General features: G+C 43.5%; 1 protein-coding gene across 1 annotated transcript in view; it reads left to right on the top strand.

The window, feature by feature from the left end:
* BMP1 (bone morphogenetic protein 1) overlaps positions 1-22,817 on the top strand; it is a 1,811,822-nt gene that overhangs the window by 1,762,265 nt on the left and 26,740 nt on the right. Inside the window, exon 19 of the mRNA XM_044082969.1 lies at positions 7,144-7,394. Coding sequence (XP_043938904.1) covers positions 7,144-7,394 — 251 coding nt within the window. The remainder of the gene's footprint in view (positions 1-7,143; positions 7,395-22,817) is intronic.

The following is a 22,817-nucleotide window of genomic DNA, read 5'->3' on the forward strand; positions in this document are numbered from 1 at the left end:
TAATTGCTAGAGGAGCTCCAATAGTGACTGATGTGAGAAAAAAAAATAATGGTAGAATTGTGGTACTAGGGGGCTGCTGGCAAAGGAGGAGGATTATACTGGCATGTATTTATTTTCCACCTAAAACTACTGTTGTAGAGCTTAAGAAATTTTCAAGAGAAATAATCAGCTTTCAGCAGAGAATATTACTTATAGGTGAGGACTGAAACTTGTAACAGTGAAGCTGTATCTGGGGGACCTAGAATGGAAAATATAAAAAGAAAAGAAAAAAGAGAGAGAGAAGATTTTTGAAGAAATTTATAAAGATATTTGGGATGGGAGACATGAATTCATTAGTAGGAACTCTGACAGAGTTTTCATATTATTCTCCGTATACAATAACTTGTCTATACTAGGCAGAAATTATATTTTGCAGGAACATGTGTTTAATTGAAAGTGCACATCCAGTAACTATTTCATCATGAGCCTATAATAGGTAAATATGCTGGGTAATGAAGTAAAAATGAGAAACTGGCACTTCACCAGCTATCTGTTAAAACAAGAGAAATTTTAAGGAATGCATAGAGGAAATTGTTCGAGTTATCAGCGATCATAACATTTTCTTCAAAAGTTATAACTAGTGAGTGGGATAAAATGAAAGCAGGGTTTAAAATAGGATAGAAATAAAAGAAAAACAGATATGGTTAAGAAGGAATTCTTTAGAGGGGCTGACAAAGGTTAAAGTATTGCAGAATAAGGGGAATCTCACAGAGCAGAAAAGGCTGAACTTCAGAGTGCTGAAGGGGAAATAAAAGAGTATCTGGAAAATATGCAAAAGTTTAAAAAAGGATTGCTGTTAACCAACTGTTTTTTGATAACTCCGGAGCACAAAAACTTTTAGCATAACAACGTCTGTAACAGAAATTAGAAAGGGTTTTGCCAAACTTAGGGAGCCTATAACAAGAAAAATAACTAGATATCCCATAGAAGTATTGTAGATATTTCATAAATTTTATGAATGTTTGTATAAAGCAGAAAAATATGGAAATCAAGAAAGAGCACAGATGGAAACATTTATGGAAGATTTAATATGCCAAGGTTAGTGACAGATGAGGCTTAACAGTTAGGCTAGGAGGAGATGAGATAAAAGTGGTGGCATATAGTCAGTCTGCGGGATAGTCTGCAGGAATAGATGGTATTCCTATGGAGGTTTGTAAGCTAAGAGGGAAGACTGTGATAACAATCTGGAAGGTTTTGTTTGTTAGTATTTTAAAAGGAGAGGAAACACCAACATATGCTGTAAGAATGCTGTGGTGGCTGTAATATTTAAAGACGGCAAAGACCCATCAGACCCAGCTTCATATAAACCCATTTCAATTTTAAACCATAATTATAAAATGCTTATGACTATAATAGCTGAAATTTATAGACATGGATAAATGTGGTTTGGTGGAGAGCAGGTAAGCATTTGACAAAATTAATATGGCAATGATGATGATCCAGAGGGAAGTAGAATGAAAGAAAATACCACTGTTGGTGGGATTTGATGCAGAGAAACCTTCAGTAGAGTGATAAAATAATAAGGATAATTAGAATGATAAATGAGGGATTGGAAGCAAAAATTACTGTGCAAGGTTTCCTCTCTGACAAGCTGTGACTGAAGAGAGGAACCAGGCAGAGTGTCCTAATTCTCCTTTGTTGTATTTATGTAGGCATTGGTAAAGAAAATAAGGGAGTCAGAAATTCAAGGATATAATTAATATGGTAATCAAGAAAAGTTGGCTTTATTTGCAGATGTTATTATTTTGTACCTGATAAAATCAGAAAAGGACTTGTCAGTGTTGTAGAATAATTTGAGACAGTTTCCAGTCTTTTCAGGATATCAAATTAATGAAGATAAAACAAAGGCTATAGATGTAAACTATGTACTCACACCACAAGAATTGGTTCAGCAATACCCCATATTTATGAGGGCATGATAAAATGAAGTATTTAGTTGTATGGATTAAAAAGGATTCTGTTATAGCAGATGAGGATATATGGGAAGAGACTAAACACACAGTACTGCAAAAATAAAAACTTAGAAACTTGAAACTCTTGTTTTAGAGATGAATAGCAAGGTATAAGCACAGAAAATGTTTTAGTCCTTTTAGTTTTATACACAGGTCGGGTATATTTATATCAACCAGAGGAGAAGATGTGGACAATAATAAAGAGTTGAAGGAATTTATGTGGGAAGGGAAGAGGGCAAAGGTCAAGTGGAATACATTGATCCTTCCAATAGAAAAAGGTGGTTTAGAGTTAACTGATTTGAAGGGATATTTTAGAGCTGCAGAGTTCAGGTACACATACACAGCACAAGGAAAAGCAGTAATTCAAAGTGGAAAGGGATGATAATGATGAAGCAGGGATAAATTCAAGAAATGAGGAGAGAGAGAGAGAGAGAGAGTGGGATTTTGGATGCAAATCCTTATGGAAAATAACAGCCATAGAAAATATTATATTCATAAAGTAGCAGAAAGTGTTCTAAGAATGGAGAAAGATTTTATAGATGGCAATGATTGCAATTAGGGGTATAGAGAATAGGCAAGAGGGGGCTGGAATTTACTGTAGAAAAATGGCAAAGGATCCCCGGGGTGAATTTCCTATCTCCCATCCAGTCATCAAGGTTCCTTTTGAAGAGGCCAATGAGACGCTCTGCTTGACATGTATGGGCAGTCTATTCCAGAGTATGGGAAGTCTCTAGGTCAGAACCTATCCCTCCAGCATGTTTTGTTCATTGTGATAAGGTTTAGATCCCTGGAGCATGTGGCTCTGAGGGATTGGGATTTCTTTAAGTGGAGCATGGCCAACAGCTCAGGGTTTGACATGGCCTTGTATGTTAAGCAGAGATTGCCTCTGAGTAGACGATATGCCACAGAGTATAACTGGAGTTTTTTTAGATGGTCAGCATATGGCATCTGCTTTAGGCCTGGGATTCTTTTAGTGAGGTATTTCTGTGGCCTTTCCAGCTGTTGCAGATGTCTTGTGAGGTACATACCAAATGGGGCATTATACTCTATAATGGGTCTAATGAGGGATGAGTACAGTGGAACAATGACCTCCTTCTTTTGGATGAAAAGCCCTTAGTGATGAGGTGTGCCACATAGAAAGATTTCCTGATTGTTGTGGTGATGTGGTTATCGAAGGTGAGGCCACTGTCCACCTGTGTCCTTAAGTCTCTCATCACACTTTCAATGTTTAGTGTCCTGCCACCTATGTGGTATTTCATGGGTACATGTTTTTTTTCCAAAGGGGATAACTATACATTTCTTGGCATTAAGCTTGAGCCCATGGCTCTGGCACCAGGTATCTGTTTCTGTAAGGCCCTTTTGTAGAATATCCACATCATTTGGGGATTCGATAATGGCTCCCAGTTTGCAGTCATCTGCAAACTTTGTTAGCCAGAGTCCCTTAGTGTTGGCCTGTACTTAAGAGAATTAGAAGCCAGACAAGAGTGGTCCCAGGACTGAGCCCTGAGGTACTCCACTTGTCAGGAGCTGGATTTGGAGTCTGCTACTTTTACAGTCTGGGTTCTGTCAGTAAGCCAGTTGGCAACCCAACGAGTGACGTAGGGATTTATGCCCAGCTTAGTAAGTTTATCTATGATTCCAGAGTGGGGGGTGGTGTTGAAGGCCTTGGCGAGGTCCAGATAGGCTGTGTGGACCGCCTTACCCTCGTCCACAGCTCTGGAGACTGATTCAAAGAAGTCAATCAGATTCAGGAGACAAGATCGGCCCTTCACAAACCCAAACTGGGTGGGGTCCAGTGTTTGAAGGTTGCTGATGTCTTTGTTTATAAGTTCCATGATAATGCATTCCATGCCCTTGCAGATAAGGCTTGTCAGATTGATGGGATGGAAGTTCCTGGGATCCAAGGCGGATCCTCCCTTGTGGAGTGGGATAACTGTAACTGTGCGCCACTCAATGGGCACAAAGCCTGAGGTGAGGCTATGATTAAACATGACACTTAGGTGAGGTGCCAGTTCATTTTGTAGTTCATGTAGTACACAGCCTGGGATGTCATCTGGTCCCATGGATGCTGTATTCTTAGCTTTGGAGAGTGCGGTTTCTACCTGTGTGGCCGTGATTATCGGAATTTGCCAATCTTTTGGTATTGAGATGAGCCCTTTGGGGGTGAGAGTGGGGTGAAGTTGGCACTAAGTCGATCTGCCAGGATATTGGCAATATCCTTGGGATCAGTATATTTAATGCCATTCTGTTGTAGCTCAGAGCAGATCTGAGCATTGCCATTTAGATTCTTGACATAACTATAGAATGCCTTGTGGTTGTCATCTTTGGCAATTTTATTTTCGTAACTAGCTTTTGAGGATTTTATGAGGGATCTCAGCTTCTTACTGAGGCTGGTGAGGGAGTTTTTTTGCATCCTGGGATTTTCCTCTCTTCTGCAACAGTTTCTTACTTCTGTTGTATAGTTTGTTTATAGCAGGGGACCACCAAATTGGCTTCCTTTTCTTGGAGAAGAGCATCTTGGTTCTGTTTGGGATGGCATGATTCATGCACGAGTGGATGTGCTCGTACAGTGCTTTAGTGTAGGATTCTGCAGTCGAACTTCTAGATCCCGTCTGCGTGGGTGTTGTGAAGTTTGTCACTTCTGACTTCAGTAGCATGAAATTAGCTTTGGAGAAGTTTTTTAAGGAGGTTTCCTTACTGGGGGGTGGGGGTGGGATGTGGATGTCAAGGGTGATTTGCTTATGGTCAGACCTGAACAATGAGGGGGTGACCACTGGTGTGGAGCATCTATCTCCCATGTTGGTAATGACCAGGTCTAGGATATTGGAGTCCCTGGTGGGACAATGGATTAGTTGATCCAGGGCGTTGGAATTTTTGAATTCCAAGAACCGTTGGGAAAAGGAGTTGGTACCCGAGTAGTTTTCCCAGTTAATGGCAGGGTAGTTGAAATCACCCAGCCCAATGATCATTTCAGTTTAGGTCCTGAAATGCCCCCTCCCTCCCAGGATAACCATGCCTATTCTTCCTTCCTTCTGTGTCAAGCATGCAAGCCACAAACCAGACTGTTGTCATCAGAACCTTATTAGGCCTTCATCCTTCTATGACACAAGCTACTCTACCTAACTGTTACCTTAAGAAGAATCCTTGGTTGTAACCAGTAAAGTAAGTTGCACTGTATGTAACCTTAGGTTCTGAGGAAAAATACTGCAAGGGCTCCCTAATGAAATGTTGGCACTCCTAGCAGTGAGTACCAGCATGCCTGGAAAAAAATGCAGGTTAATAGCGAATACTGAACATCGCTTTTGTCATTTATAGGTTTATAGGGTCATAGAAAAGGACTGGGATAGCTGCCCTTGCAGGCCATTTTAAGAGTAGCCAGTTTCCCTTTTTGTGTTCAAAATAACCTGTTCCATTTGGTTATAGATTTGCCTTATCCATCCAGTGGTTAATAATTATATAGTGCCCCCTAATGAGAATAACTAGGATCATACCATAGATCATTTAAGGGGGCCCATGCATGGGGCAAAGCATTTGGGAGCTGCCTCTGTCCATTAGTAGCATAGGGAGAAATCCTGGGGTAAAGTTACTGTTTCCCATTCATAGATTTAAGTTGCAGTTGAATACGGACAAGGATGAACTTTGTTTTATATGGATGGGGAGTCAGCGGTATCCTCTGAGATATACCTGTCCCTGCACACCATTCTGTTGGTGTTTAAAGGGGCTTAGATCCTCAGACTGAGTATTTATGATACCATTTGGCTTGCTGATGTGCAGTAAATCTAAAAGTAATGGGTCGGAGGATGCCTTGCGTACCAAAGATAGGTTACCTGTTGCCAGTCTGTAGGATATCGAATGTAGTGATGGGACTTAGAGTCAGTCCATGTAGGACATGTTGTTTAGGCCTTGTAGCCTTTTAGTAAGGTATCTCTGTGGGAATTCCAGTTGTAGCATGTGTCTGAACAGGTACATGGTGGGGGGGGGGGGGGCATTATATTCAATGACTGGCCAAATGATGGCTGAGTAAAGTGAGACAATTGCAACCTCTAGATCTAGACACAATCCCATTGCTATGATCTCTGCAATATGAACACTTGTTGGTCAAAAGTTAGATAACTGTCGACAAATATTCCCAAATAACTGGGTCAATGTTAGGGGTGTATTGTCAATGTGGTAGTTCCCTGGGGTGGGTGAATTCCCAATGGACGCAGTAATGCTTTAAACAAATTATTTTCAAGGAGCAAGCCCTGCCTGCACCCCCTGATGTGGGGGACACTCCTCCTGTACTTGTATATAATAAGTCTGAGATCACCATACTTCAGAGAAAATGGAATATTCTGAGAAATGTCTATTTTGGACTTGGTATATGCAAGTCCATTTTCTCAGCAGTTCAGTTTCAGCATTACAGAACTTACCAAAGGGGGCCCCAACATTTCAAACAACTACCCACTTTAAGAACTGATGAATTCTTAGGAAGCAAAAATCCTTCATTCATAAGAGTAAGGCATGGATAGTAAAATCAAATCCAGAGGTAAACTATGTTTCACTACAATAATTTAGAAATATTTTGCTGTAGAAGTTGACTCTGAATATTTGAAGAGCTTATGTGCCTATGCTGGCTTGCTACTACTAATGCGTTTTTTTCTGTTCTGCTAGTCGGCAGATCATGCTGTTATGAAGTCACATGGGTATAGGATGGGGTGCTCACAGATGGTGGCACAGCTAAAACAGCGATAACCTTAGCTGAGTAGGAGTGTCTGAAGCTGAAGGGTGTGATGCGATATGCTGCTTCACATCACTCCTAGCCAGTGAGGTCGGGTGATAGCTACCCACATGTGGTACATGAAACAGACGTAAAGGAAAAGCAACCTGCCATTGTTAATTTTATGATGAGTGCACTGGTTCCACCTCTCCCAATAAATTGATAGACAACAGGATTTGGAGATCAGGATATGAATTGATGATATCTTAAGTGGCTAACATGGTTTGCAGGATCCTCTGTGTTTATTCTCATTTTGTCTGTCCTTAAAGTTTAACGTTAATAAGTCAACAGATTTTGCAGTGAGTAAACAGCCATTCTAATGCCTTACAAATGATGTAAGACATTCAGTGCTATTTTTGAACAAAGTCTGAGGCGTGTCAATTTTTTTTTAAGAATGTGGAGGAATACTGAAGGCAGAAGTTAAAACCAACGACGTTTACTCTCATGCGCAGTTTGGTGATAACAACTACCCTGGTGCCTCTGATTGTGAGTGGGTAATTACTGCAGAGGGAAACTACGGAGTTGAGCTGATATTCCAGACATTTGAGATTGAGGAGGAGCCTGACTGTGGTTATGATTACATGGAACTGTTTGATGGAAAGAATATCTCAGCACCTCGATTAGGAAGGTTCTGTGGCTCCGGGGTAAGTCAAGTCTGCTTTGGGAACATCCCAAAATAACTTCACACATTTGCATGTTTTTTTACTCCATATATTTTACTTTAATTTGCTCATCAAAATAACTTGCACATGTTTGTATGTGTTTTTTACTTTTAAGTATATTTTACTGTAATTTGCTCATCCGGTAAAGCCTTATTAAGCCTGTTGTCATTTTCCAGGGGAGATCTTTTATCTACAACTCCTTACAAGACACTAAAGATAGCATATCACTAATTACAAAGTTGCCAAACAAATCAGTTTTTAGCCTGGCCTAAATAAAGCCATGACTATGGTACAAGGGGCCTGTCAACTAGCAACTCTGGTGCTTGATGACTCAGGCAGGGAAAAATGGGTGTTCCAGTCCTGTGGGAAGGGATACGAGTCTTGACTATCTTGTCTGTGACTCCAGGGAGAAGCAGAGGCTTTGTTTGTAGTAGAGAACCAGGGCAGGGATGTAGACTATAGCAGCCCAGACCCATGACAGTAGCCACTTCCACCATGTGCAAAGAACAAGCGTGGTGTGCACCCTCCCACCAAAAATGGGTCAGGTTAGGGCAGTAACAAGTGCCCTTATTTGTTTTATTTGCTGATTGTTAACCAGTTGAGTGACCTGGTCCAAAGACCCTTTTTAGTCACAACCTAGTACCAAGGCAAACATACAGAGAAATGTATACATGCCAGTTCCACAGAAACTTTTGACTGTACACAACAATTGCACAGATAAACATTTATACATTTTTGAATGACTGCAGGAATATGAGCATAACTCACATTGACAGATGAAAAACTTGAGATTAAATTGACAAATGAAGAAACTGAACAGACTTTAACATACATCTCATCAATTGTTGTATTTGAGCAAATTAACATAGAAATACTTGAATAGAAATTGTATTAGTATAAATTACATTGACAACAAGTAATACACATTGAGAGAAGAGCAAACTTCATTCAGCAGTCCAACACTTCTGTTAAACTATGATAAATACATTGGATTGTATTATAGGTTCATAGGTAGATACTAGGCTATCTGCCCTAGGGCATTTATAAGCCTAGCCCGAGTGTATTTGGTTTTCGCCTCCCAATTAGATTAGCCTACTGTGCCTCTGTATAGCCCTTTAAGATTAGTTTACCGTGCCTTTGTCGAGCAGGGACACAGAAGAGATCCCAGGGGTGAATTTGCGATTTCCCATCCTCCCATCCAGATTTCACTTGAAGAGGGTCAGCGAGGGGCTATGTCTAACATGAATTGGTATTTTATTCCAGAGTGAGGGGAGCCTCTGGGAAATGAATCTGTCCCTCCAGCATGTCCTATTTATTTTTGTGCTGAGGTTTAAGTCCCTGGAGCGTGTAGCTCTAAGGGATTTGGATTTTCTGAGATGGAGTATGTCCATTAATTCTGGGTTAGACATGGCTTTGTACGTCAGGCATAGATCGCCTCTGAGTAGGTGGTAAGCAACTGAGTAGAGCTGGAGTTTCTTTAGTTTAGCTGCATAGGACATCTGTTTGTAGCCCATGATCCTCTTGGTGAGGTAGTTTTGGGGTCTCTCCAGTTGCGGCAGGTGTCGGGTAAGGTACATCCCAAAAGGGGAATTGTATTCAATTATGGGCCTGATGAGTGATGAGTAGAGGGGCACAATGACCTCTCTTGATCTAGATGCAGATCCTTTCGTGATAAGGTGGGTTATATAAAAGGTCTTTCTAACCACTTTGGCAATGTGATTATCAAAGGAGAGATTACTATCTACGTTGGTCCCCAAATCTCTAATTACTTCTTCCATACTTAATGGATTACCACCTATGTGGTAATTTGTGGGCACTTTGTTTTTCCCAAAGGGGATGACTATGCACTTTTTAGCATTTAGCTTGAGGCCGTGGTTCTGGCACCAAGCATCCGTCTCCGTGAGACCCTTTTGGAGAGGATGCTTGTGTCAGCTGGAGAGTCGATTATGGCTCTCAGTTTGCAGTCATCTGCGAACTTTGTCAGCCGTAGTCCCCCCATGTTAGCCTGAACCTCAGAGAAGTATATACCGAATAAGAGAGGTCCCAGAACTGAGCCTTGTGGGACGCCACTTGTAACTGGTTTGGATTTGGACATGGCACCTGCGATTCTGACCATGTGGGTTCTATCCCTGAGCCAGTTTGCAACCCATCTTGTGATATAGGGGTTGATATTTAAGCTGGTAAGCTTATTTATGATGCCCGAGTGGGGGTTTGTGTCGAAGGCTTTTGCGGGGTCCAGGTAGGCTGTGTGGACTACCTTGCCCTCATCTGTGGCTTTGGTAACTGTTTCAAAGAAATCAACTAGGTTTAAGAGGCAAGATCTGCCCTTAACAAAGCCGAATTGGGTAGGGCCCAGTGTCTGGAGGCTCCCAATGTCTTTGTTTATGAGTTCCATGATAATACGCTCCATAGCTTTACAGACCAGACTAGTCAGGCTTATGGGGCGATAGTTTCCAGGGTCCGTTGTCGCACCACCTTTGTGGAGTGGGACCACTGTAGCTGTACGCCATTCTTTGGGTACATATCCTGTAGTAAGGCTAAGTTTGAATAGTGACTTAATGTGAGAGTTCAGTTCTTCTTGGAGCTCATGTAAGACACAGCCTGGGACACCGTCCAGTCCCATAGATGCTGTGTTTTTTGCTTTGGAGAGGGCAGCTTTCACCTGTGCATCTGTGATGTCAGGGAGGGTACATTCAGGTGGGATAGGCATTTGCTCCTTTGAGGGGGGAGAAGTTAGCAGTGAATCTGTCTGCCAGGATGTTGGCTATGTCTGTAGGTTCGGTATATTTGTACCGTTATGCAACAATTCAGAGCATATCTGGGAGTTTCTACTTATATTACTGACATAACTAAAGAAGGCCTTGTGATTATCTTTAGTGTCTAGGGCAATCTTTCTTTTGAAACTGGCCTTTGATGATTTTATGAGGGATCATAATTTCTTGCTAATACTGATCAGAGATGCCCTCCCTTTTTGGGATTTTGCTCTGTCATGTAGTAGCTTCCTCCTTCTGTTGTATAGCTTATTTATGGCCGGGGTCCACCAGACAGGTCTCCTGTTTTTGGAGGAGTGAGTCTCTGTTTTATTTGGGATAGCACAATCCATGCATTCCTGTAGGTTCTCATAGAATCCAATTGTAAAGGATTCTGCGGATTGGGCTGTATTATCCTCTGGCCCGGGGGCTTTGAAGGATTCCACCTCAGTCTTGAAGTGTGAAGTCAGCTTTTGAGAAATTCTTTACAGTGATTTCCTTGGCTGGGAGTGGGGATGGGATATGGATGTCCAGGGAGATTAGTTTATGGTCTGATCTTAACAATGAGGGGTTTACCTTTGGTGTGGAACATAGAATCCCCATGTTGGTGATGACCAGGTCCAATATGTTGTTCCCTTTTGTGGGAGTGGTGACCAATTGTTCCATCGTGTTAGAGTTTATAAATTCAAGGAACCGTTGGGCAAGGGTGTTTAGGTTTGAGTAGTTTTCCCCGTCAATCTTTGGGTAGTTGAAGTCAACCCAATAACATAGTGTTTGGAGAGACCTTCATATTCTCCAGTGTTCTCAGGAATGCCAAGTGGGGTTCCTGTGAAAGGGAGGGTGATCTGTAGCAGGCTACAAACTTAAAGGCAGTTTTGCCCATTGTTAGTTGCACATGGATGGTTTCCAATGCTTTGTGCAGTGCCACTAACCTGGAGGTGTAGGTGTCTTTGATGAATATAGATACTCCCCCTCCTTTTGTGCTTCGGTCCGAGTTTTGAGGCCGAAAAGCATGGTATGAGTTATAACCTGGTAGTGCTGGGGTGCTCTCAGGAGCCTTGAACCAGGTTTCTGTTACTGCACAGACATCGATTTTCTCCATACTGAGGAGAGCCTCGAGTGCGTGCATCTTGAGGTTTAGACTTCTGGCATTGAGTAGCATTACCTTTAGTTTTTTTATCCTTGGGTTGTCTATGGAGGTGGATTTGTCCTTTGAGCCTTGCCTAAAAAAGGCACTATGGGGGTGGCAAGAGCCTTGGCCAGTATACGAAAGCCTAAGGGTGACAGGTGCAAGCCGTCCCTAGCGAAGCAACGTGGCTTGTCGAGCATGTCATCTCAGGCTGACAGACACTGGATCCCCTTTGAATGACACCAATACTTTAGCCAATTGTTTCAACTGATCATTTTGTCTTTATTACTGTGGTATCATTCTTGGTGAGGGCAAGATGCTACTCAAGGTCAGGGTCATACCAGCCTGGGCTACATGATCAGAGAGCTCCTCTGTCTCTTTTCATGTAGTCCAGGGAGGTACGTCTCAGGTCATTCACACCAGCATGGACAATGATGGAGTCATATTTGTACTTGCTTTGGAATGACCTGAGTGTTTGCATTATGTGGCGGATCCTGGCACCTGACAGGCAGCTTACAGTGACCTTCTCTTTGTTCAGTCTGGTGAGCGGGACATCAGTGTGCTGGACAATGGAGTCCCCTATAACGAGTGTATTTGGTGTGTTGTTTAGCCTTAAGGGCTGTGACTGTGAGGCACACTGACTTTGTGAGATATGTGATTCATGGGTATTATTGAGGGGTGGCTGTTGCTTGGATATCTTCTTTGGAGGTCTTTGCTGCTTAGGCAGATTTTTATTTAGAGCCTCCGAGTATGTTTGTGTGTTTATGTGTTGGGTATGCAGAAGCAATAGGTCTGTGTGAGACTGGATTTGTGGTGCGAGTGATTACCTTTTCCTCCTGACTGACTGTGCAAGTCTTGGGTTGAGAGAGCTCTGCCTCCAGTTTGGCTGTGTAACTGCATCTCTCACATGTATTAGAGTTTGTTGGAAGGAGGAGAGGGCTGTCTGTGTACATAAGGCAATTGTAACATTGCCTCAAAATTCCCAGATTCGCCACCTGGACTGGAGAGTAACCCTGAAACTGACCCTTGGACATACCAGATTAGTATAGGGAACTGATTTTTCACTGATCAGATTAGTAAAGGGAACTGATTTTACACTTGATTCTACTTCATTCTGTACAATAACCAAATAGGCACCAAGTATCTAAAACCAAACCAGTAAACAATGAAAATGCATTTTCACAGTTTATTCATTCCGTACATTAGTTAGCAGTAAATGCTACATTTTTGAAGGACTTAATTTAGACAGTGCAACATGATAATACTGAGAGCCCAGCAAGGGCAAATGCAAAGCTCATGGCTGCCTGTGTAATGGCTGCTCTCGGGTTTGGTCTCACCACTATATGGTGCTCACTACGTCCCTCATATAGGGGAAATGAATGGGCTGAGTCTTATCGATGATGGTCAGAAGGCATGGGGAAAAATGATTTATGGAAAAAAATAAACTATTTTAAGAGCAGGTCCATATATGTGAGTCTGTTTTACAAATGCATGTTACATGGCAAGTGAGTTACTGCAGAGGTATATAGCAACATCATCATTAGGTAATCAGAAATACAAGCTTTATAACCACACAGCTTGTTATAGTGTAAATATTATAGCAGGGAAGGTACTGTAACACCATTTTGAGTGGTTTTACCGCCTGTGATCATCATTTTACACCTTCAGATGGTACTATAAAATCCTTTCATGGAGTACAAAGTGCTGCCATTGGTTCTTACCTTGTCTACAGCTGTGTAATTACATCCTAATGGTTTGCTATTTCTTACTGCTTATAACATATTGTTCTCAGCTCAATGCGTTAGATCAGTAAAGGCTGCAGCATAGGAGAGACAGTAGTTTTCCAAAATTAGTATCAGGATGGGTCATGCACAGATTCCTGTCTTGTCAGAATTTAGTGCCTTTGTCAGGAGATACAGTTTTGGTAAGATGTTCGTGTTTCACTGTTGCAGTCATCACATTTGAGTTATCTGCCTGCAGGTAGCCCTCAGCCAGCCTGAATACCAGAGTCTTGGGATTTCTGCGTCGGATGCTGTTGCTTCTTCCTTGACGTCAGGTCATCAGGGGTATAAAACATGCAGCCAACACCATTACATCAGTCTTTCTTGCCGTGCGGTGCCCGAAGCAGACGCAGTTCGCAAGTGCCGGTCGGCCGACTCCTGAAATTTTCATTTTCGAGTTTCAGACCTGAAGTCTTCAAAAAGATAAGTACCCCGTTGGGGATCCCTTTTTCTTGCTCTAACCGATGTCAGAAAAAATTAATAATTGTCTTGCCTGTGGAAAGCAAATACCTCATAGAGATTTTCATTCTTACTACGTCACCTGTTTGGGCCCAGACCATGACATCCCTCGCTGTCAGTTGTGTGCCTTGTTCAACACCCGAACTACTCGTTGGGCTATTTTCGTAGCTAAATACTTCATTCTCAATCTCCGTACTCCGAAATGGCTTCATTAAGCCATCCAACTACTGATCTTCTGAAAAAACATAAGGATAAAGTCAGAGACAGACCACATAGGTCCAAAACTGCCGACAATGCTTCCGTTAAGCTAGTCGCCAGTCCGCTGGTACTCAGTGAGGCACTTTCGTAGCCCCTGATACCCACTTCTATAGCTTCACAGGCATCTGTTGAGACCCATTCGGAGTCCGGTATGCCGCAAGATGCTTCCTCGACTATGGAACCTGCGGATGTCTACCTTGGATGGGTCCGGAGCCACTGTGCAGGCACCGACTTCTGAGGGTGTATTCAGGCCTATGGGTTTTCATATTAAACCGATTTCATTTCAAGCTAAAAATACCGAATTCCTCAGGCCTAAAGCTCGCATTACGCCTAGAAAACCGACGACCAAAGCGCATTCTCAGGCCCACATGCCTCAAAAACAAATGATTAGAATGGCTGAAGACCTTATTACCTTAATTAGGGGAAGCCAGCCTTCCCCATCTAAGAGATCTAGAACTGATTTTCCTTCTGATTCTTCTGATCAGGAATCTGATCTCTCTATTCCTTCTGACTACCAGGATTTACCCTTATTTACTTATGAGGACTCTGATGCAGAGGATTCCATTCCCTCTGCTTCCCCTCCAGAGGATTTTTCTTTTGGTGAAACCTTGCATAACCCTTAGGGAGCATTTCTGCTGGGAAAGCCAGGACTGTTCACAGTCCAACAAGAGACTTAGGGAATTCTTAAACCTGCCTCAGCACAGGCCTCTAGCTATCTCTCCTGTTCTGGAGATTGTTTTTCTGGAATCCAACCTTACCCCAGACACTTTACCTCCAGCTTCCAGGAAACCTGACAGGTACTATAGAGTACCTGATGCTCACAAATTCCTCTTCAAGAATCCTACTGTGGATGCAGAGACTATTTCCCAAGGACCTAAAAGCATTAAGGCTACTACAACCAAGAATCCTACCCCTTCTGACAGGGATTCTAGGGCTTTAGACTGATGGGGTAAGATAGTATATACCTCTGCTACTTTGGCCATTAGGGCTTTAAATTGCGAGTTTCATATATCAGCAGCATATTATGGGACTACTTAAACAGAAAATGATGTTGATTCCTGACTGTGCAGAACCCAAACATTTACAACAGTTAATGCATTCTGCCGAACAACTTAGTAAACATAATTTGCAGTGTGGTTTTGATGCTTTAGAAGCATCTTGCAGGGCTGCTGTCACTGGGTCTGTACTTAAAAGGCATGCTTAGCTTAAGGAACAAAACTTGCCAGGTCATGTTGAAGCTAAATTACTGAATGCACCCTTAAACCAAGAGCACCTATTTGGCAATAAATCAGAAGAAGATGTTCATCGTGTTTCACTGTTGCAGTCATTACATTTGGGTAATCTTCTGGCAGGTTGCCCTCAGTCGGCCTGATTAACAAAGTCTTGGGTCCTGCGTCGGTTGCTGTCCCTTCTTCCATGATGTCAGGTCGTCATGGGTATAAAACATTTAGCCGACACCATTACATCAGTCTTTCTTGCCACACGGTGCCCAAAGCAGAAGCAGTTTGCAAGTGCCAGTTGGCCGACTCCTGAAATTTTCTTTTTTGAGTTTCAGAACCGAAGTCTTCAACTTCTTTTCTTCAACAGTACCCTGTTGGGGAAACTTTTTCTTGCTCCTTACAAATGTCAGTAAAAGTTAATAATTCTATTACTTCTGGGAAGCAAATACCTCATAAGGATTTTCATTTGTATTGTATTCCTTGCCTAGGCCCTGACCACGACGTACCTTGCTGTCGGTTTTGTGCTCTATTTAATCAGCGCACTATCCGTCGTCGGTACATTTTTGCTTCAAAATATTTTGGTTCTCTGTTTAATTATCCAGAAATGACATTGGTTAGCCATCCGACTACTGGTATACCAAAAAAACACAAAGAAAAAGACAGAGACAGGCCAGTGAGGTCCGAAACTGCCGACGACGCTTCTCCTAAGCCTGTCAACAGTTCGCCAGTACTCAGTGAGGTGCTTTCACAGCCCCTGATACCTGCTACTTCTGATTCGCAAGCCTCTAATGAGACCCAGTCAGAGTCCAGTATGCCGCAAGATGCTTCACATATGGAACCCGCGGATGTCTCTACCTTGAATGGGTCCGGAGCCGCTGAGCAGGCACCGGCTTCTGAGGGTGTATTCAGGCCTACAGACTTGCATATTAAACAGACCCCAACTTCAGTGCTAAGGCCTAAATCTCGATCTATGTCTAAAAAATGATGCCTAGGCCACATGTTCAGGCCCCTATGCCAAAAAAACAAATGATCAAAATGGCTGAAGATTTAATTACTCTAATCAGGGGTAGTCAACCCCCCCCCCCCCCCACAAGAGGCCTAGGATTGAATTTGACTGTGAATCTTCTGAACAGGACTCTATTTTTTCTGACTCTACTAATGATCTGGATTTGTCCATACATACTTATGAGAGGACTCTGATGCAGAGGATTCCATTCCCTCTGCTTCTCCACCTGATGATTTCTCTTTTGGCGAAACTTTACCTACCTTAAGGGAGCAGTTCCACTGGGAAAGTCAGGATTTCTCTGAATCCAAAAAGTGGCTTAGGGATTTCCTCCTTAGGTTCATAGGTTCATACTAGGCTATCTGCCCTAGGGCATTTATAAGCCTAGCCAGAGTGTGTTTGGCTTTCCGCCACCCATTTTAAATTAATTTTGCTATGCCCTTTTTTGAGGTTAGTATACTGTGCCTCTGTCTAACAGTGACACAGAAGTGATACCCGGGGTAAACCTACGATCTCCCATCCACTCATCAAGATTCCTCTTGAGTGTCAGTGAGGGACTCTGCCTAACCTGGACTGGGATTTTATTCCAGAGTGAAGGGTGCCTCTGGGTTATGAATCTGTCCCTCCAGCATGTCCTATTTATTTCAGTGCTGAGGTTCAAGTCTCTCGAGCACATAGCTCGATGGGATTTGGATTTTCTGAGGTGCAGCATGTCCATTAATTCTGGGTTGGAGATGGCTTTATACGTCCGGCACAGATCGCCTCTGAGCAGGCGGTATGCCACTGAGTAGAGCTTCAGTTTCTTTAACCGGGCAGCATATGGCATCTGTTTGAGCCCTTTGATCCTCTTGGTGAGGTACTTTTGGGGTCTTTCCAGTTGTTGCAGGTGTCTGGTAAGTTACATCCGAAAAGGGACATTGTACTCAGTTATGGGCCTAATGAGGGATGAGTAGAGGCACGATGACCTCCCCTGATCTAGATGTGAATCCCTTCATGATTAGGTGGGCTATATAAAATGTTTTTCTAACCACTTTGGCCACGTGGTTGTCAAATGAGAGATTGCTATCAACTTGGGTCCCCAGGTCCCTAATTACTTCTTCTGTACTTAATGGATTACCACCTATGTGGTAATTTGTGGGCACTTTGTTTTTGCCAACGGGAATGACTATACACTTTTTGGCGTTTAGCTTGAGGCCATGGCTCTGGCACCAGTTGTCTGTTTCTATGAGGCCCTTTTGGAGGATGCTTGTGTCGGCTGGAGAGTCGATTATGGCACCCAGTTTGCAGTCATCTACAAACTTGGTCAGCCACAGTCCTTCCGTGTTGGCCTGTACATCCGAGAAATATATACCGAACAAGAGAGGTCCCAGGACTGAGCCTTGTGGGACGCCACGTGTAACTGGTTTAGAGTCTGACATGGCCCCAGCAATTCTAACCATGTGGGTTCTGTCCTTGAGCCAGTTTGCAACCCATCTAGTGACATAGGGGTTTATATTTAAGCTGGCGAGCTTATCTATAATGCCCGAGTGGGGTATTGTATCGAAGGCTTTTGCAAGGTCCAGGTAGGCTGTGTGGGCCACCTTCCCCTCGTCAATGGCCTTGGTGACTGTTTCAAAGAAATCAACCAGGTTTAAGAGGCAGGATCTTCCCTTAACAAAGCCGAACTGGGTAGGATCCAGTGTCTGTAGGACCCCAATGTCTTTATTTAGGAGGTCCATGAAGATCCTTTCCATAGCTTTGCAGACCAAGCTAGTCAGGCTTATGGGGCAATAGTTTCCAGGATCCGTTGAGGCACCACCTTTGTGGAGAGGGACCACTGTTGCTGTACGCCACTCTTTGGGTACATATCCTGTAGTAAGGCTGAGATTGAACAGTAGTTTTATGTTTGGGTTTAGCTCTTCTTGGAGTTCATGTAGGACACAGCCCGGGACACCGTCTGGTCCCATTCATGCTGTGTTTTTTGCTTTGGAGAGGGCGCCTCTTACCTGAGCATCTGAGATGTCAGGGGGGCAGCACTCTGCTGGGATAGATATTTGCCCTTTTGGTGGGGAGGGGGGGGAGAAGTTTGCGCTGAACCGGTCAGCTAGGATGTTGGCAATGTCTGTGGGTTCAGTGTATTTTTTGTCATTTTTGGACTAATTCTGAGCATATCTGGGAATTACCACCCAGGTTCCTAACATAACTAAAGAAAACCTTGTGATTATCCTTAGTATCCTGTGCAATTTTTCTCTCGAAGCTGGCCTTAGACGATTTTATGAGTGCCCATAGTTTTTTGCTAATACTGATCAGAGATGCCTTCCCTTTTTGGGAATTTGCTCTATCATGTAGTAGCTTCGTCCTATTGTATAGTTTGTTTATGGCTGGGGTCCAACAGACAAGACGTCTGCTTTGGAGGATTGGGTCTTGGTTTTATTTGGGATTGCATGATCCATGCATTCGTGAAGGTGTTCATAGAATGCGTTTATAAAAGAAAAGACTCTGCAGTCTGGGCCGTATTTTCCAAAGGCCCGGGGGCTTTGAAGGATTCCACCTCGGTTTTGAGGAGTGTGAAATTTCTTTAGAGAAGATGTTCATCGTGCATACAGCTGCAATCATAACAGATGGGTTCTCCTGCCATCAGGTGGGTCCTCGGTCAGCCGAATTCCAAAGTCTAGGTCCGGCGTCGGTTGTCGTTGCTTCTTCCCTGACGTCAGTGCGACAGGGGTATAAAGGAACCAGCCGACGCCATTTTCTTCAGTCTTTCTTGCCACACGGTGCCTGAAGCAGAAGCAGTTTGCAAGTGCCGGTCGGCCAGCTCCTGAGATTACGCAAATTTGGAAACCGAAGTCTTCTTAAAAGCTAAGTACCCCGTTGGGGAAACTTTTCTTGCCTCAGACCGATGTCAGACAAAGTTAATAATTGTATTTCTTGTGGGAAGCAAATACCGCATAAGGATTTCCATTCCCTCTGTATTCCTTGTTTAGGCCCAGACCACAACGTCTCGGTCTGTCGCTTTTGTGCTACATTCAACAAACGCACTATTAAGCATCGGGCGGAGTTCGCCCAGCATTATTTTGGGAAAGCCTTTAACTATACTATGTCGTCAGATACTCCGACTCCGGTTTTGTCTAAAAAACGCAAAGACAAGGACCGACACTCGAGGTCCGCGGCCTCTACCGACACCACGCCAAAGCCGACTACACGGTTCTCAGCGAGGCGCCTACGCAGCCCCTGATTACCGACGACACATCTTTGGCGGTGTCTCCTGTGCCCGAGGTCGCAGGCTCCTCGGCCCACACCCCGACTACAGATACTGAAGCCCCACTCTTGGCGTTGAAACACAGAATGTGGACAGGTCCACCTCCACTCAAGATGTCTTCAGACCTTCCTCTTCTTTCTCCATCAAGGCTTTCACCAAGTCTAAAGCAACCATGCACTCTAAGAGACCAGCTACACAAGGCCCATCTCCAGGCCCCATGCCTAAGAAACAGATGCTTAAAATGGCTGAGGATTTAATTACTCTAATCAGAGGTTCTCAGCCCCCTCCGGACAAAAGGCCCAGAGTGGAGGAAGATTCCCCCTCTTCTGATCAGGGCTCCATTATTTCAGAACACTCTGATCAGGAACAGTCTTACTCCCCTTTTGAAGACTCTGATGCGGAGGAGTCTATTCCTTCTGTATCCCCCCTGAGGATTACTCATTTGGGGAAACTTTGCATACCTTAAGGGATCACTTCCACTGGGAGGGCCAGGATTATTCAGATTCCAAGAAAAGGCTCAGGGAATTTCTTTTGTTACCCCAGCACAGGCCTCTGGCTATACCTCCTGTCTTGGACATCCTAGATGATGTTTACTCGGAGGCCTGCCTTAACCCAGGCTCTCTCCCTCCAGCTCCATTTAAGCCTGACAGGTACTACAGCGTTCCTGACTCACACCAATTTCTATACAAAAGCCATGCTGCTGACCTAGAAACCATCTCACAGGGGCCCAAGGGAGTTAAGGCCTCCATTGCCAAAAATCCATTGCCTTCCGAGAGAGATTCCAGATCCTTAGAAAGGTGGGGAAAAAAGGTATATACCTCGGCTACCTTATCCATGAGGGCCTTAAACTGTCAGTTTCATATGCTAAAATACCAACAGTTTTTGTTAGCACAATTGAAAAGTAAAATGTCACAGCCTGAACAACCAGACTTGGAGTTGCAGGATTTGATGCATAGTGCAGAACAAGTGGGTAAGCATACCTTACAATGTGGTTTTGATGCTCTAGAGGCCTCATGTAGAGCTGCTGTTACAGGGTCAGTCATATGTAGGGCATGCCTGGCTCAAGGAACAAGCCTTGCCTGATCATGTCAAAGCTAAATTACTAGACGCCCCTCTTCAAAAGGATGTACTATTTGGTGCTAATGCTGAGGAAGTATTACGGAAAATGGAGGAAAAGGCTAAATCAATGCAAACTGTGAAAGAATTTTTGCAGGTTCAACCCCCACGTTTTAGTAGAAATTGGCCTTCCAAAAACTGGTCCTTTCCTGCTACAGACAGACCCCAAAGAGGCAGATACAGGCGCCCGAGGGGCAGAGGACAATCACAAGGATCGTATAGAGGCAGACAATGGCAAGCTCCTACACAAAGAGGTGGTGAGGACAACTCGCAATCTTTCAGAAAGCAAACCCAATGACTTTCCCCTTTGCATGCCAACCAGGTCTCAAATGGCAGCCCCCTTAGGAGGAAAGCTGGCATTATTTTCAAAGAATTGGCATGTTGTCACAAAGGACAAATGGATCCTGGACATTATAAACAGAGGCTACAAATTCCATTTTCATACCCTTCCAAAAATGAGAGGCATGCCAAACCTGCCACACAATCAAAGGGCAGAGGCACAAAGGCAAATTTCAGATCTCATAAACATGAAAGCTATTCAAGAGGTACCTACACACGAACAAGGTCTTTATTCCAGGCTATTTCTGGTGCCAAGGAAGGGAAAAGATTGGAGACCTATTTTGAATCTATCCATCCTAAACACATTTCTACTCGTACCAAAATTCAAGATGCTCACTCTACAGCAACTTCTTCCCATGCTGGGCAAGGAGTCTTGGCTGGTAACATTGGACCTCAAGGAGGCATACCTGCATGTCCCAATCAGACAAAATTGCAGAAGGTACCTCAGATTTCTTGCAGGTTCAACCCATGATCAATTCTCTGCATTGCCCTTTGGCTTATCTACTGCACCCAGAGTATTCACGAAATGCCTGGCATCAGTAATTGCCTACTGCAGACTTCAAGGGATACAAATATACCCTTATTTGGACGACTGCCTGATCCAAGCAGACAGCAAGCACATTCTTCTTAAACATCTGGCTTATGTAATAATGTTATTAAACTCTCTGGGATACACAGTCACCAAAGAGAAATCAAGGCTAATACCCTCTCGGAAGATAATTTTCCTGGGTGCCAATTTGGACACAAACACCCAGATGACCTACCTCACGCCAGAGAAGCAGGGGCAAACTAATTCAATACTTCAGAACACTGGCAAATTGCACCAGGCTGACTGCAAGGAAAATCCTGCAGGCTCTGGGATTCATGGCATCTTGCATCTTACTAATCCCATGTGCAAAGCTGCATATGAGAAAACTACAATGGTACCTGAAAAACATATGGTCTCAACACAGCCACAGTTTGGAAACAATAATACCACTAATTCCATGTCTGCAAAAGGAATTTCTGTGGTGGGCTCAAGCATGCCAAACAAACACAGGTCTTCCATTCAGCAAGCCTCAAGCAAATCAAGTCATCACAACAGACGCCTCGGACTACGCCTGGGGGACGCACATGACAGACCTGTGCATTCAGGGCAAATGGTCCCAAAAAGAAAAGCACCTTCACATCAATCAAAAAGAAATGCTAGCAGTAATAAATGCTATTATCGCTTTCAAGGACCTTCTACAACCAGGTCAGCTATTGATAAGAACGGACAACACCACAGTTATGTGGTACATAAACAAACAGGGAGGAACACATTGTTATCCCCTATGCAGACTGACCATGGCATTTTGGAACATGGCCATGGACTTACAGATGGAACTACAAGCACAGTACTTGCCAGGCAAGGAAAACACGCTGGCAGACAACCTAAGCAGGAATATGACAGATCCACACGAATGGAAATTGCATCCAAAAGTTTTTACAGAAATAATATAAGAATGGGGAAGGCCAGACATAGATCTCTTTGCCTCCCACAAGAATCATCAATTGTCAAAATTCTGCATCCAAAGGCCTGGAGAGTGGATGCTCTTTCCTTCAGTTGGACATCAACGACAGTTTATGCCTTCCTCCTCTTCCTCTGCTGCCCAAAGTTCTATTAAAGACCAAAGCAGACAGACCAAAGATGATTCTCATTGCTCCGGACTGGTCAAGGCAACACTGGTACCCACTCCTGAGGAGCCTGACACATTCCCCACCATGGACCCTGCCTCTAATGCCTCTTCTTCTGACTCAGCACAGTTTCAAAACTCTTCACAGCCAGCTAAAAACACTCAATCTAGCTGCATGGAAGATTCCTTAGCATCACAACAGGCCCTACTCTCCAAGGAGGTGCAGGATGTCATTTTGGAGGCCAGAAGGCCATCAACTTGAAAAGCTTACTCCGCAAAATGGAAACGTTTTTATGTCTGGAATGAGAAAAAGGGCCAGGATCCTGGAAAACTGAATTTACCTCAAATACTACAATATTTGGCTGAACTGCTAAGCAGTGGACTTTCTTTCTCCTCCATCAAAATCCATGCATCAGCCATTTCTGCAGAATACAACACTGATCCACCTTTATTCTCT

The sequence above is a fragment of the Protopterus annectens genome, chromosome 9.part0 (assembly GCF_019279795.1).
Source record: "Protopterus annectens isolate FY-2018-M chromosome 9.part0, PAN1.0, whole genome shotgun sequence".
NCBI lineage: Eukaryota > Metazoa > Chordata > Ceratodontiformes > Protopteridae > Protopterus > Protopterus annectens.